This window comes from Dreissena polymorpha, chromosome 5 (assembly GCF_020536995.1).
Source record: "Dreissena polymorpha isolate Duluth1 chromosome 5, UMN_Dpol_1.0, whole genome shotgun sequence".
Classification (NCBI taxonomy): Eukaryota; Metazoa; Mollusca; class Bivalvia; order Myida; family Dreissenidae; genus Dreissena; species Dreissena polymorpha.
Window position 1 is genome coordinate 123,681,837 of NC_068359.1, and position 12,543 is coordinate 123,694,379.

The 12,543-nt window shown below is 41.0% G+C and overlaps 1 protein-coding gene across 10 annotated transcripts in view; it reads right to left on the reverse strand.

Annotated features, from left to right (window-relative positions):
* The window catches only part of LOC127880794 (phospholipid-transporting ATPase ABCA1-like), a 128,500-nt gene that overhangs the window by 11,888 nt on the left and 104,069 nt on the right, over nucleotides 1-12,543 (reverse strand). For all 10 annotated transcript variants that reach the window (XM_052428211.1, XM_052428212.1, XM_052428213.1 and 7 more), the window contains 8 exons: nucleotides 12,328-12,478; nucleotides 11,492-11,745; nucleotides 11,050-11,170; nucleotides 8,517-8,698; nucleotides 3,991-4,132; nucleotides 2,932-3,066; nucleotides 1,400-1,503; nucleotides 1,024-1,116 (listed from right to left, as the gene is read on the reverse strand). In XM_052428211.1, coding sequence (XP_052284171.1) covers nucleotides 1,024-1,116; nucleotides 1,400-1,503; nucleotides 2,932-3,066; nucleotides 3,991-4,132; nucleotides 8,517-8,698; nucleotides 11,050-11,170; nucleotides 11,492-11,745; nucleotides 12,328-12,478 — 1,182 coding nt within the window. The remainder of the gene's footprint in view (nucleotides 1-1,023; nucleotides 1,117-1,399; nucleotides 1,504-2,931; nucleotides 3,067-3,990; nucleotides 4,133-8,516; nucleotides 8,699-11,049; nucleotides 11,171-11,491; nucleotides 11,746-12,327; nucleotides 12,479-12,543) is intronic.

Here is a 12,543-nt window from a genome sequence, read left to right on the forward strand (position 1 = left end):
ACATCTGACTTACTTGTTCTTGAGGTGCTGGATACTCCCCAGACATCTGACTTACTTGTTCTTGAGGTGCTGGATACTCCCCAGACATCTGACTCACTTGTTCTTGAGGTGCTGGATACTCCCCTCGACATCTTACTTACTTGATCTTGAAGTGCTGGATACTCCCAAGACATCTGACTTACTTGTTCTTTAGGTGCTGGATACTCCCTTCGACATCTTACTTACTTGTTCTTGAAGTGCTGGATACTCCCCAGACATCTGACTTACTTGTTCTTGAGGTGCTGGATACTCCCCAGACATTTGACTTACTTGTTCTTGAGGTGCTGGATACTCCCCAGACATCTGACTTACTTGTTCGAGGTGCTGGATACTCCCCAGACATCTGACTTACTTGTTCTTGAGGTGCTGGATACTCCCCAGACATCTGACATACTTGTTCTTGAGGTGCTGGATACTCCCCAGACATCTGACTTACTTGTTCTTGAGGTGCTGGATACTCCCCAGACATCTGACTTACTTGTTCTTGAGGTGCTGGATACTCCCCAGACATCTGACTTACTTGTTCTTGAGGTGCTGGATACTCCCCTCGACATCTTACTTACTTGTTCTTGAAGTGCTGGATACTCCCCAGACATCTGACTTACTTGTTCTTTAGGTGCTGGATACTCCCCTCGACATCTTACTTACTTGTTCTTGAAGTGCTGGATACTCCCCAGACATCTGACTTACTTGTTCTTTAGGTGCTGGATACTCCCCAGATATCTGACTTACTTGTTCTTGAGGTGCTGGATACTCCCCAGACATCTGACTTACTTGTTCTTGAGGTGCTGGATACTCCCCAGACATCTGACTTACTTGTTCTTGAGGTGCTGGATACTCCCCAGACATCTGACTTACTTGTTCTTGAGGTGCTGGATACTCCCCAGACATCTGACTTACTTGTTCTTGAGGTGCTGGATATTCCCCAGACATCTGACTTACTTGTTCTTGAGGTGCTGGATACTTCCCAGACATCTGACTTACTTGTTCTTGAGGTGCTGGATACTCCCCAGACATCTGAATCTGCCGTTGACCATGATGGCCAGTCTGCCACACAGGGCTTCGCATTCCTCCATGCTGCAAGGTGAACAGCAGGAGATCATATCAAACCCATACAAAATTAATCAAATAAATTAAGTCCATAATGTGTAGGGATCATTAATTAATGCAACTATATTTGGTCCCTCGTCATATATTAAACCACTATAAGACCATGTCTTGTATAGAATTTCGATTAATCAATGTCTGGGATTGCAAAAAAAAACTTTTAAAAAAGGCCAATGAACAAATGTAAATCTTATTTGCATATCTAATTATGTAGAAATCAGACAAACTTGATCTTCAAAGGGAGATAACTTACCTGTGCGATGTGAGGATGACAGAGCGACCATCCTTGACGATATTTGTAATGCAGTCCCACAGGAATCTGCGCGCACCAGGGTCCATGCCTGTCGTGGGCTCATCCTGGAAGGATTAAAAGATAATTTAGAGTCAATGAACCTTCAGCTGCATTTTGTAAGATACTTTAGAGTCAATGAACCTTCAGCTTTATTAAGTGAGATAATTATGAGTCAATGAACCTTCAGCTGCATTTTGTGAGATACTTTAGAGTCAATGAACCTCCAGCTTTATTAAGTGAGATAATTTAGAGTCAATGAACCTTCACCTGCATTTAGTGAGATAATTTAGAGTCAATAAACGTTCAGCTTCATTAAGTAAGATATTTAGAGTCCATGAACCTTCATCTGCATTTAGTGAGATAATTTTGAGTCAATGAACCTTCAGCTGCATTAAGTGAGATATTTTAGAGTCAATGAACCTTCAGCTTTATTAAGTGAGATAATTTAGAGTCAATGAACCTTCACCTGCATTTAGTGAGATAATTTAGAGTCAATGAACCTCCAGCTTCATTAAGTGAGATAATTTAGAGTCAATAAACCTTTAGCTTCATTAAGTGAGATTTTTTAGAGTCAATGAACATTCACCTGCATTTAGTGAGATGATTTTGAGTCAATGAACCTTCAGCTGCATTAAGTGAGATATTTTAGAGCCAATGAACCTTCAGCTGCATTTAGTTTGATGATTTTGAGGCAATGAACCTTCAGCTACATTAAGTGAGATGATTTAGAGACAATGAACCTTCAGCTGCATTTAGTGAGATGATTAAGAGACCATGAACCTTCAGCTGTATTAAGTGAGATGATTTAGAGACAATGAACCTTCAGCTAGGTTAAGTGACATAAATTGAATTCAATTAACCTTCAGCTGAATTAAGTGAGATGGTGAAAAATTACATTCTAAACATGATAATCATTGATCTGAACCCTTTTTTTTACACAGATACACACTTTGATGCATTTGCAGTCCCTTACAAAATCAAAATAAATTTAAGTTTTTTCTTTCAAGATTCAAGTTTAAAGAATTCATTTCCAACCGTACTATACTGTTGTGCAGCAAACACCCTAAAAACCTGAACAGATTGCAAGTAACTCACAGGGTGTTCTGTTTTTATGCTAGTTACATTTAGCTGTATGTTTTTCAAAGGGACAGGGTAAAAAAATTAACCCAGATAATATTTTAAATGCTAACCATTTTTCAATTATCTTAAGAAGTACCACAGTTCCTGCTTTTATGGAATTTCCAATTTGAAGGAAGGCTCTTCTTAACAAATATTCCAGTGTAGACGGAAATTGTCATCCATGATTAGCCTGTGTGGATTACACAGGCTAATCAAGAATGACACTTTATGCAAAAGCTTTAGGCCAATTTTTCCTTATTAATAACCAACTCCTACACAAGTTTAGTGGCAAAGTCCAGAGAAATTACTCCATCAACTAACTGAGCAGCCAACAAACAATTCATAAAGCTGTTACCATTACACAAAAGTCTTACCAAAAAGATGACAGATGGATTTCCAATGAGGGATATTGCCGTGGAGAGTTTACGCTTGTTCCCGCCGGAATAGTTGGTGGATATCTTGTCTGCATGAGGCAGAAGACCCAATCGACGTATGGCCCAATCAGCTACCTGTTATATAGAAAATAGTCACATGTTTTATATTTGAAACAATGAAGCTATAAGTTAACATGCCCAACTTTAAACAATATGAGCTCTGGGAAAACGGGGCTTAATGCATGTGAGTAAAGTAACGTACCAGATAAGCCTGTGCAGAGAGCAGAGTCTAATCAGGGACGACACTTTCTGCCTAAACTGTATTTTCATTAAGAAGAAACTTTCTTCCAACCAAAAATTTCAAAAAAGCGGAAAGTGTTGTCCCTGATAAGCCTGTGCAAACTTCACAGGCTTATCTGGGATGACACTTAAGGCACATGCATTAAACCCTATTTCCCCAGAGCGAAGATAATATGCATGTAAAACTTATCTTTTTGATCACATGTTTATAGTCATTCCCTCAAGGAAAACCAAACTAGTCCGAACTAGCACTGCCAATGGTCTCAAGCAATGTCGGAATAAAATGATGTATGCAAGATGTCCTCGAGAACAAACCAATATCAGCAACAACTGCCTTTATTAGGGAGGGGAAAACTCTATATGTGAGGTATTCTAAAGGCTTGAATGTTTGGGACCAGACACAAATATTGCTTGACTTTTTAGTCTTGACCAGACTGCACAAGTTACAGTGGCCTCAACTAACATAAGACAGTTTGGCACTTTTAACTTTTTTTTTTCACAAGTGAAAGATGAAGAAAATACATTTTGAGTCCATTCCAGCAGCTTTCTTAAGATTATATGCATGAAACATTTTGATATGCACAGCTAATTATTTCCAATAACAATGTCTCCTATAAAAAATTACTTATAATAAGGTTATTTAAACATTTTGTTTGTAATATACATTAAGTTTGTAATATACATGGGAGAAAATGAGCAACCGTCCCTGAACAGGTTATTCCATGACGATGCTTTATGCACATGCATATTGGTTCTTACCAGTTTAACCTCTGTCTCAGGGATTCCCCGTAGACGGGCGTAGAACCTCAAATGCTCGACCCCTGTGAGCAGGGGGTCAAGGGCATCAAACTGGGGACAGTAACCAATGTTGTGTCGCACCTGTACCATGTCGTTCAGTATACTGAAACAGAATGAGGCAAGTGTGTAAAGCATTTTCTGCATATATAAAAAAACACTAATCATTAACAAGAGCTGTGTTCGTGAAACACAATGCCCCCTACTGCGCCGCTTTAAAGCCATATATATGACCTTTGACCTTGAAATATGACCTTGACCATTCACCACTCAAAATGTGCAGCTCCATGAGATACCCATGCATGCCAAATATGGAGTTGCTATCTTCAATATTGCAAAAATTGACCTTTGACCTTGACGGATGATTTTGACCTTTTACCACTGAAAATGTGCAGCTCCATTAGAGTCGCATGCATGCCAAATATCGAGATGCTATCTTCAATATTCCAAAAATTGACCTTGACCTTTACCCTTGCTATCTTCAATATTGAAAAAAAGATGGCCAATGTTAAAGTTTTTGGTCGGACAGACGCCATATATTTGACATTTGACCTTGAAGGATGACATTGGCCTTCACCTTTCACCACTCAAAATGTGCAGCTCCATTTGATACACATGCACGCCAAATATCAAGTTGCTATCTTAAATATTAAATAATTATCTCCCTTTAAAGCTTATTAATTCCCTTGGATTTGTATTTTCGACCTTAGTCCTTGAATGATGACCTTGACCTTTTACCATGATGTGTTTGTCAGAAACACAATGTCCCCTACTGCGCCGCTTTGATTTATTAAAAAATATATATAATTTGGCAGGTCAGATAATTATTTTCATTTAAAGCTTATTACTTCCCTTGGATTTGTATTTTGGACCCTAGACCTTGAAAGATGATCTTGACCTTGAAATTTTACGACTCAAAATGTGCAGCTCCATGAAATACACATGCATGCCAAATACCAAGTTGCTATCTTCAATATTGCAAAAGTTATGGCCAATGTTAAAGTTTTCGGACAGACGCACAGACTGACAGACAGACTGACAGTTCAACTGCTATATGCCACCCTACCGGGGGCATAAAAACAATTGTTACAGACAGACAAATATCCATGGTGATTCCAGTAAACTCCCCTATCTGCTTTAACTACAATTATTTAGATTAAATGTATGATATGAATGGGGTTTATCTCTATATATATATATATATATGGTGATGGCTATTACAAGCAAATTACACTTTCCAGGTTGCACAGGCTTATCCCCTCTTATTGCATTTTTTGTTTAAAGGAAGACTCTTCTGACAAAATCCAGTTTAGTCCGAAAGTATCATCCCTGATAAGCCTCTGCAGACTGCACAGGCCAATCTGAGATGATGATCTACGCACAGGCCAATCTGAGATGATGATCTACACACAGTCCAATCTGAGATGTTGATGTACGCACTGGCCAATCTGAGATGATGATCTACGCACAGGCCAATCTGAGATAATGATGTACGCACTGCAGACTGCACAGGCCAATCTGAGATGATGATCTAAACACTGCAGACTGCACAGGCCAATCTGAGACTGCACAGGCCAATCTGAGATGATGATCTAAACACTGCAGACTGCACAGGCCAATCTGAGATGATGATCTACACACTGCAGACTGCACAGGCCAATCTGAGATGATGATCTACACACTGCAGACTGCACAGGCCAATCTGAGATGATGATCTACACACTGCAGACTGCACAGGCCAATCTGAGATGATGATCTACGCACTGCAGTCTGCACAGGCCAATCCGAGATGATGATGTACGCACTGCAGTCTGCACAGGCCAATCTGAGATGATGATCTACACACTGCAGACTGCACAGGCCAATCTGAGATGATGATCTACACACTGCAGACTGCACAGGCCAATCTGAGATGATGATCTACAAACTGCAGACTGCACAGGCCAATCTGAGATGATGATCTACACACTGCAGACTGCCCAGGCCAATCTGAGATGATGATGTACGCACTGCAGACTGCACAGGCCAATATGAGATGATGATCTACACACTGCAGACTGCACAGGCCAATCTGAGATGATGATCTACGCACTGCACAGGCCAATCTGAGATGATGATCTACACACTGAAGACTGCACAGGCCAATCTGAGATGATGATCTACACACTGCAGACTGCACAGGCCAATCTGAGATGATGATGTACACACTGCAGACTGCACAGGCCAATCTGAGATGATGATCTTCACACTGCAGACTGCACAGGCCAATCTGAGATGATGATCTACACACTGCAGACTGCACAGGCCAATCTGAGATGATGATTTACGCACTGCAGACTGCACAGGCCAATCTGAGATGATGATCTACACACTGCAGACTGCACAGGCCAATCTGAGATGATGATCTACCTGCAGACAGCACAGGCCAATCTGAGATGATGATCTACACACTGCAGACTGCACAGGCCAATCTGAGATGATGATCTACAAACTGCAGACTGCACAGGCCAATCTGAGATGATGATCTAACTGCAGACTGCACAGGCCAATCTGAGATGATGATCTACGCACTGCAGACTGCACAGGCCAATCTGAGATGATGATCTACACACTGCAGACTGCACAGGCCAATCTGAGATGATGATGTACGCACTGCGGACTGCACAGGCCAATCTGAGATGATGATGTACACACTGCAGACTGCGCAGGCCAATCTGAGATGATGATCTTCACACTGCAGACTGCACAGGCCAATCTGAGATGATGATGTACGCACTGCAGTCTGCACAGGCCAATCTGAGATGATGATCTACACACTGCAGACTGCACAGGCCAATCTGAGATGATGATGTACGCACTGTAGACTGCACAGGCCAATCTGAGATGATGATCTTCACACTGCAGACTGCACAGGCCAATCTGAGATGATGATGTACGCACTGCAGTCTGCACAGGCCAATCTGAGATGATGATGTACGCACTGTAGACTGCACAGGCCAATCTGAGATGATGATCTTCACACTGCAGACTGCACAGGCCAATCTGAGATGATGATGTACGCACTGCAGTCTGAACAGGCCAATCTGAGATGATGATGTACGCACTGCAGTCTGCACAGGCCAATCTGAGATGATGATCTACACACTGCAGACTGCACAGGCCAATCTGAGTTGATGATCTACACACTGCAGACTGCACAGGCCAATCTGAGATGATGATGTACGCACTGCAGACTGCACAGGCCAATCTGAGATGATGATCTTCACACTGCAGTCTGCACAGGCCAATCTGAGATGATGATGTACGCACTGCAGTCTGCACAGGCCAATCTGAGATGATGATCTACGCACTGCAGACTGCACAGGCCAATCTGAGATGATGATCTACACACTGCAGACTGCACAGGCCAATCTGAGATGATGATCTACACACTGCAGACTGCACAGGCCAATCTGAGATGATGATGTACGCACTGCAGACTGCACAGGCCAATCTGAGATGATGATCTTCACACTGCAGACTGCACAGGCCAATCTGAGATGATGATCTACGCACTGCAGACTGCACAGGCCAATCTGAGATGATGATGTACGCACTGCGGACTGCACAGGCCAATCTGATATGATGATGTACACACTGCAGACTGCACAGGCCAATCTGAGATGATGATGTACACACTGCAGACTGCGCAGGCCAATCTGAGATGATGATCTTCACACTGCAGACTGCACAGGCCAATCTGAGATGATGATCTACACACTGCAGACTGCACAGGCCAATCTGAGATGATGATCTACACACTGCAGACTGCACAGGCCAATCTGAGATGATGATGTACACACTGCAGACTGCGCAGGCCAATCTGAGATGATGATGTACGCACTGCAGACTGCACAGGCCAATCTGAGATGATGATCTACCTGCAGACTGCACAGGCCAATCTGAGATGATGATGTACGCACTGCAGACTGCACAGGTCAATCTAAGATGATGATCTACCTGCAGACTGCACAGGCCAATCTGAGATGATGATCTACACTCTGCAGTCTGCACAGGCCAATCTGAGATGATGATGTACACACTGCAGACTGCACAGGCCAATCTGAGATGATGATCTACACACTGCAGACTGCACAGGCCAATCTGAGATTATGATCTACCTGCAGACTGCACAGGCCAATCTGAGATGATGATGTACACACTGCAGACTGCACAGGCCAATCTGAGATGATGATCTTCACACTGCAGACTGCACAGGCCAATCTGAGATAATGATGTACGCACTGCAGACTGCACAGGCCAATCTGAGATGATGATCTTCACACTGCAGACTGCACAGGCCAATCTGAGATGATGATCTACGCACTGCAGACTGCACAGGCCAAGCTAAGATGATGATCTACCTGCAGACTGCACAGGCCAATCTGAGATGATGATCTACGCACATTTATTAAACCAAATGTTTACAGAGCAATGCTCATTTTATATACCTGTAATTGTTGACGTAAGCATTCCCCTTGGACAGCCTCTCATCTCCAGTCAGCATTTTAAATGTGGTCGTTTTCCCCGCCCCATTGACCCCCAACAGTCCAAAGCATTGCCCCTTGGGGACCCCCACACACAGTCGATCAACAGCCGTCAGTTTGCCCTTGCGACCACGAGAACTGAAAACCTGAAAATCAGCAGAAATATTTGTATTAGTTATTTTTTTTTTTTTAAATTAACAACTTATTATTATGCAAGTTTACGGCATAAACAAATTCAGCAGAATCTAATCGTTTTTTCCCAGATGCAATCATGAAAGATTGAAGATATCCCATTGTAAGATCTCTGACATCTGGTCTTCTTCATATGTCATAGAGGAATCAAAACCAAACAAATCCACTCCCAACAAGATCTCAAATCTTAAAGAAATGAAACCTCATTATTTGCTTCATAAATTGTATTTTTTAATAAAAACAGGTTATGACCATGGTTATTCTTTCAGGACAGTATTAATTTATTCCACATTGCTGTAATGAATATATTAAAACAAGAGATTGCCAAGCAATATGGTCCCCTACTGGCTCCACCATTGTCAGAAATTCCACCATTGTCAGAATTTTTATTTTTATTTGTTGCCATAGCAACCGGAATTTTTGACGTAGGAACAAAATGAAATGACGTGCATAATGTCCATATTGCCATCTATCCATGTTTCAAGTTTCATAAAAAAATATCAAGAACTTTTAAAGTTATCGCAGGATCCAGAAAAACACCATTTTAAGCAGTATTTCTAGTCTATTTGTTGCCATAGCAACCAGAATTTTTGATGTAGGAACAAAATGAAATGATGTGCATAATGTCCATATTGCCATCTATCCATGTTTCAAGTTTCATGACAAAATAATAAGAACTTGTAAAGTTATCGCAGGATCCAGAAAAGTGTGACGGACAGACTGACAGACAGACTGACTGACGGAGCGCAAACCGTAAGTCCCCTCCGGTGAAACCGGTAGGGGATAATAACAAGCCACAAAAAATCAAAAATAATGCTTTAAGTTCAACAAAAACATGTGCCTGAACAGTTGACATTAATTCCCAGTTGTTAAAAACTTGAAAAGAAACAAGAGGGCCCTAGTTCTCTCACCTGAGAGGAGTCAGTTCATTCAATCTTTACCAAATGTCAAACTTTACCTAGATATTGTCCAGACAAACATCCTGGTCAAGTTTCATCATTATTGAACCAAAACCCTGGCGCATGGAGTGTTTTTATTTTTGTACGATTTGACCTGTTTACCTATATTTTGAGTTGACTCCCCAAACCAAACATCAAACTTTGCTTACAAAAATCAATATGACCAAGATTCATAAAATCTGAAACAAAATTGTGACCTCTAGAGTGTTTACAAGAATTTTGTATAATATAATGAAAATTTTGGCAATCTCAGGGCAATAATTATGGCATTTATTATGTGATTATGCTAATTATCAAACTTGACAGATCTTTCAGCAACTTTGATAAACAATGCTTGAGAAATGTGAATGCTAGAGTGTTTACAAGCCAAATGTGGACGGACGGACGGCGGACAAAGACCAATCCTAAAACCTCACCTGAGCAATCAGGTGAGCTAAAAAGTGTGTTTCACCGATCTGAGCCATTTTTCAAATTGTCCAAGAAATCAATAAAACCAATGTATTGACTCAGTTTCACGATGATTATAAAACCAATCTTTTCACCAATTTTTATGATGATTAGGCAAATAATGTGACTTCTAGAGTGTTCACAAGCTTTTTTTACTATATAATTATGAGAAAACTGCCCCCCCCCCCCCCCCTGTCAGTCATGTTATTTTACTGACGGAACCATTTTCGAACTCAACTCTTGTATCAAGGAAACAAATGTTCTGACCAAATTTCATGAAAATTGGGCCAAAAATGTGACTTCTAGAGTGTTCACATGTTTTCACTATATACATATAGAGAAAAATGCCCCGCCCACTGGCGGCCAGGTTTTTTCACCAATCTGGACCATTTTCAATCTCGTCCGAGATATCAATAAAACCAATGTTTTGACCAACTTTCATGATGATTGGGCAAAAATTGTGACTTCTAGAGTGTTTACAAGGTTTCTCTATAGCCAAATTAGGAAAACTGCCCAGCCCACTGGCGGCCATGTTTTTCAACAGACCGGAACCACTTTTGAACTCAACCAACATATCATTAAGGCAAACATTTTGACAAAGTTACGTGAAGATTGGGCATGAAATGTGACTTCTACAGTGTTTACAAGGTTTTCCTTTTTTTTTGACCTAGTGACCTAGTTTTTGACCCAGCATGACCCAGTTTCGAACTTGATTCAAATATCATTGGGACAAAGCTTCTGACCAAATTTCATGAAGATCGGACAATAAATGTGGCCTCTAGAGTGTTTACGAACAAATGTGGACGGACGGACAACGGACAAAGACCAGTCACAAAAGCTCACCTGAGCAATCAGGTAAGCTAAAAATAGAAAACAAATAAAAATCACAGTGGTCTCACCTTTGTGAGCTCTTCGATTCGGAGGACATCATCTTTTGCCCCTCCACTGAGCACTCTCCTGCGTTCCTTAGCAACGTCTGCATCTTCATCCTCTTGATCATCTCTAGACTGCTTGAGCAGTCTGTGAAACATAGATTTAAGTTGTGATAGTAAAAGCAATACATGTATTTGCGTATTTGGGCAGTCTGGTCAGAAGCTCCCGATAAGACTGCATGATTGCAGGTTGGTCTAAAACTTTCCTCCCTGCATATGGCATAAAGACCTATCCCAAAATGTGGCTCATATTAAATTGCTAAACACCAATGGGCTTTTATGGAAACCTATTTACAAACAGACCCCTAATCTTAATAGATACATACTTTAAGAACTTTAACTATCTTGCATACATTTCTTGAAATCAGATTATGCCTATTATTTATTTATATCATAAGTGCTTTCTGACCTGGACTTTATGAAGAAGTTGTACTCAATCAACAGGTTCAGGGTGAAGAACAAAATCCCCAACATGAACATAGAGAACAGGTTACGGCCCACTTGTTTCCACGCGAACGGGTCCGGCAGACGGTTTTCACCAAACGCTGCGTACACGTCTGCAAACAACTGGTTCTTGGCAAGATCAAAGAGCCCACGACCCAGACAGTATTGAGGCAGTAGCAGGAACACTTGCTTCAGCACCAGGTTTATGTCCTTTAGGCTCTGAGCAATAGGATGGAAAGGATGTATATTGTAAAATAATAATTAATATAGGGTTGTCTATGGACATGTTACCAATGGTTTATTGTTATAAATTGCTTCAGAACCAGATTGATGTTGTTTAGGCTCTGAAAAATATTATGGAAGTGTTGTATATTTAAGCCTCACTGTGGGAGAGTGGAGCTTCATGCCTATGCATAAAGTGTAGTCTCAGACAAGCTTGTGCAGTTTGACGTCTTCAAACCATGTACATGTTATATTAAAGTCTTGAAACAATAAACACAATAATATTAAATAAAGATTGGATATTTTGCCTAGACAACTGAACAAACTGCTGGCTACATAATGTTGACATTGTAGATATTAATCATTTACCACTTATATACACAATTTGACGCCTTTGCAGTCTCTGTATCAAATTAAATTAAACACCTCGCTTAATAGTTTCAAGTTAAACTGTTGAGTAAAAAACAGCATAAAATCTGAACAGCCTGCAAGTAACTTCATTCTGTTCTGGTTAAATGCTGTTAGCATATAGCTATTTTAAGTTTGCTTCTGAGTGGGAAAGGGTTAAGAATGTTGTACCTCATCATCTTGCTCAAGGAACTCGATGATGAAGGTTGCCATGGTGGAGACCGTGCCCAGGAAAATGTTCACTGACTTCAAGGTCACAAGCGCCGTACTGGGAACACTGAACACCCTTGAGAAGGGGTACATCAGGGGAATCATGGCCCATCTGAAATAGGTGGGATAATATATGTGTGCAAATAAAACAATAGAGCACCTTGAAAAGAGGTTCAT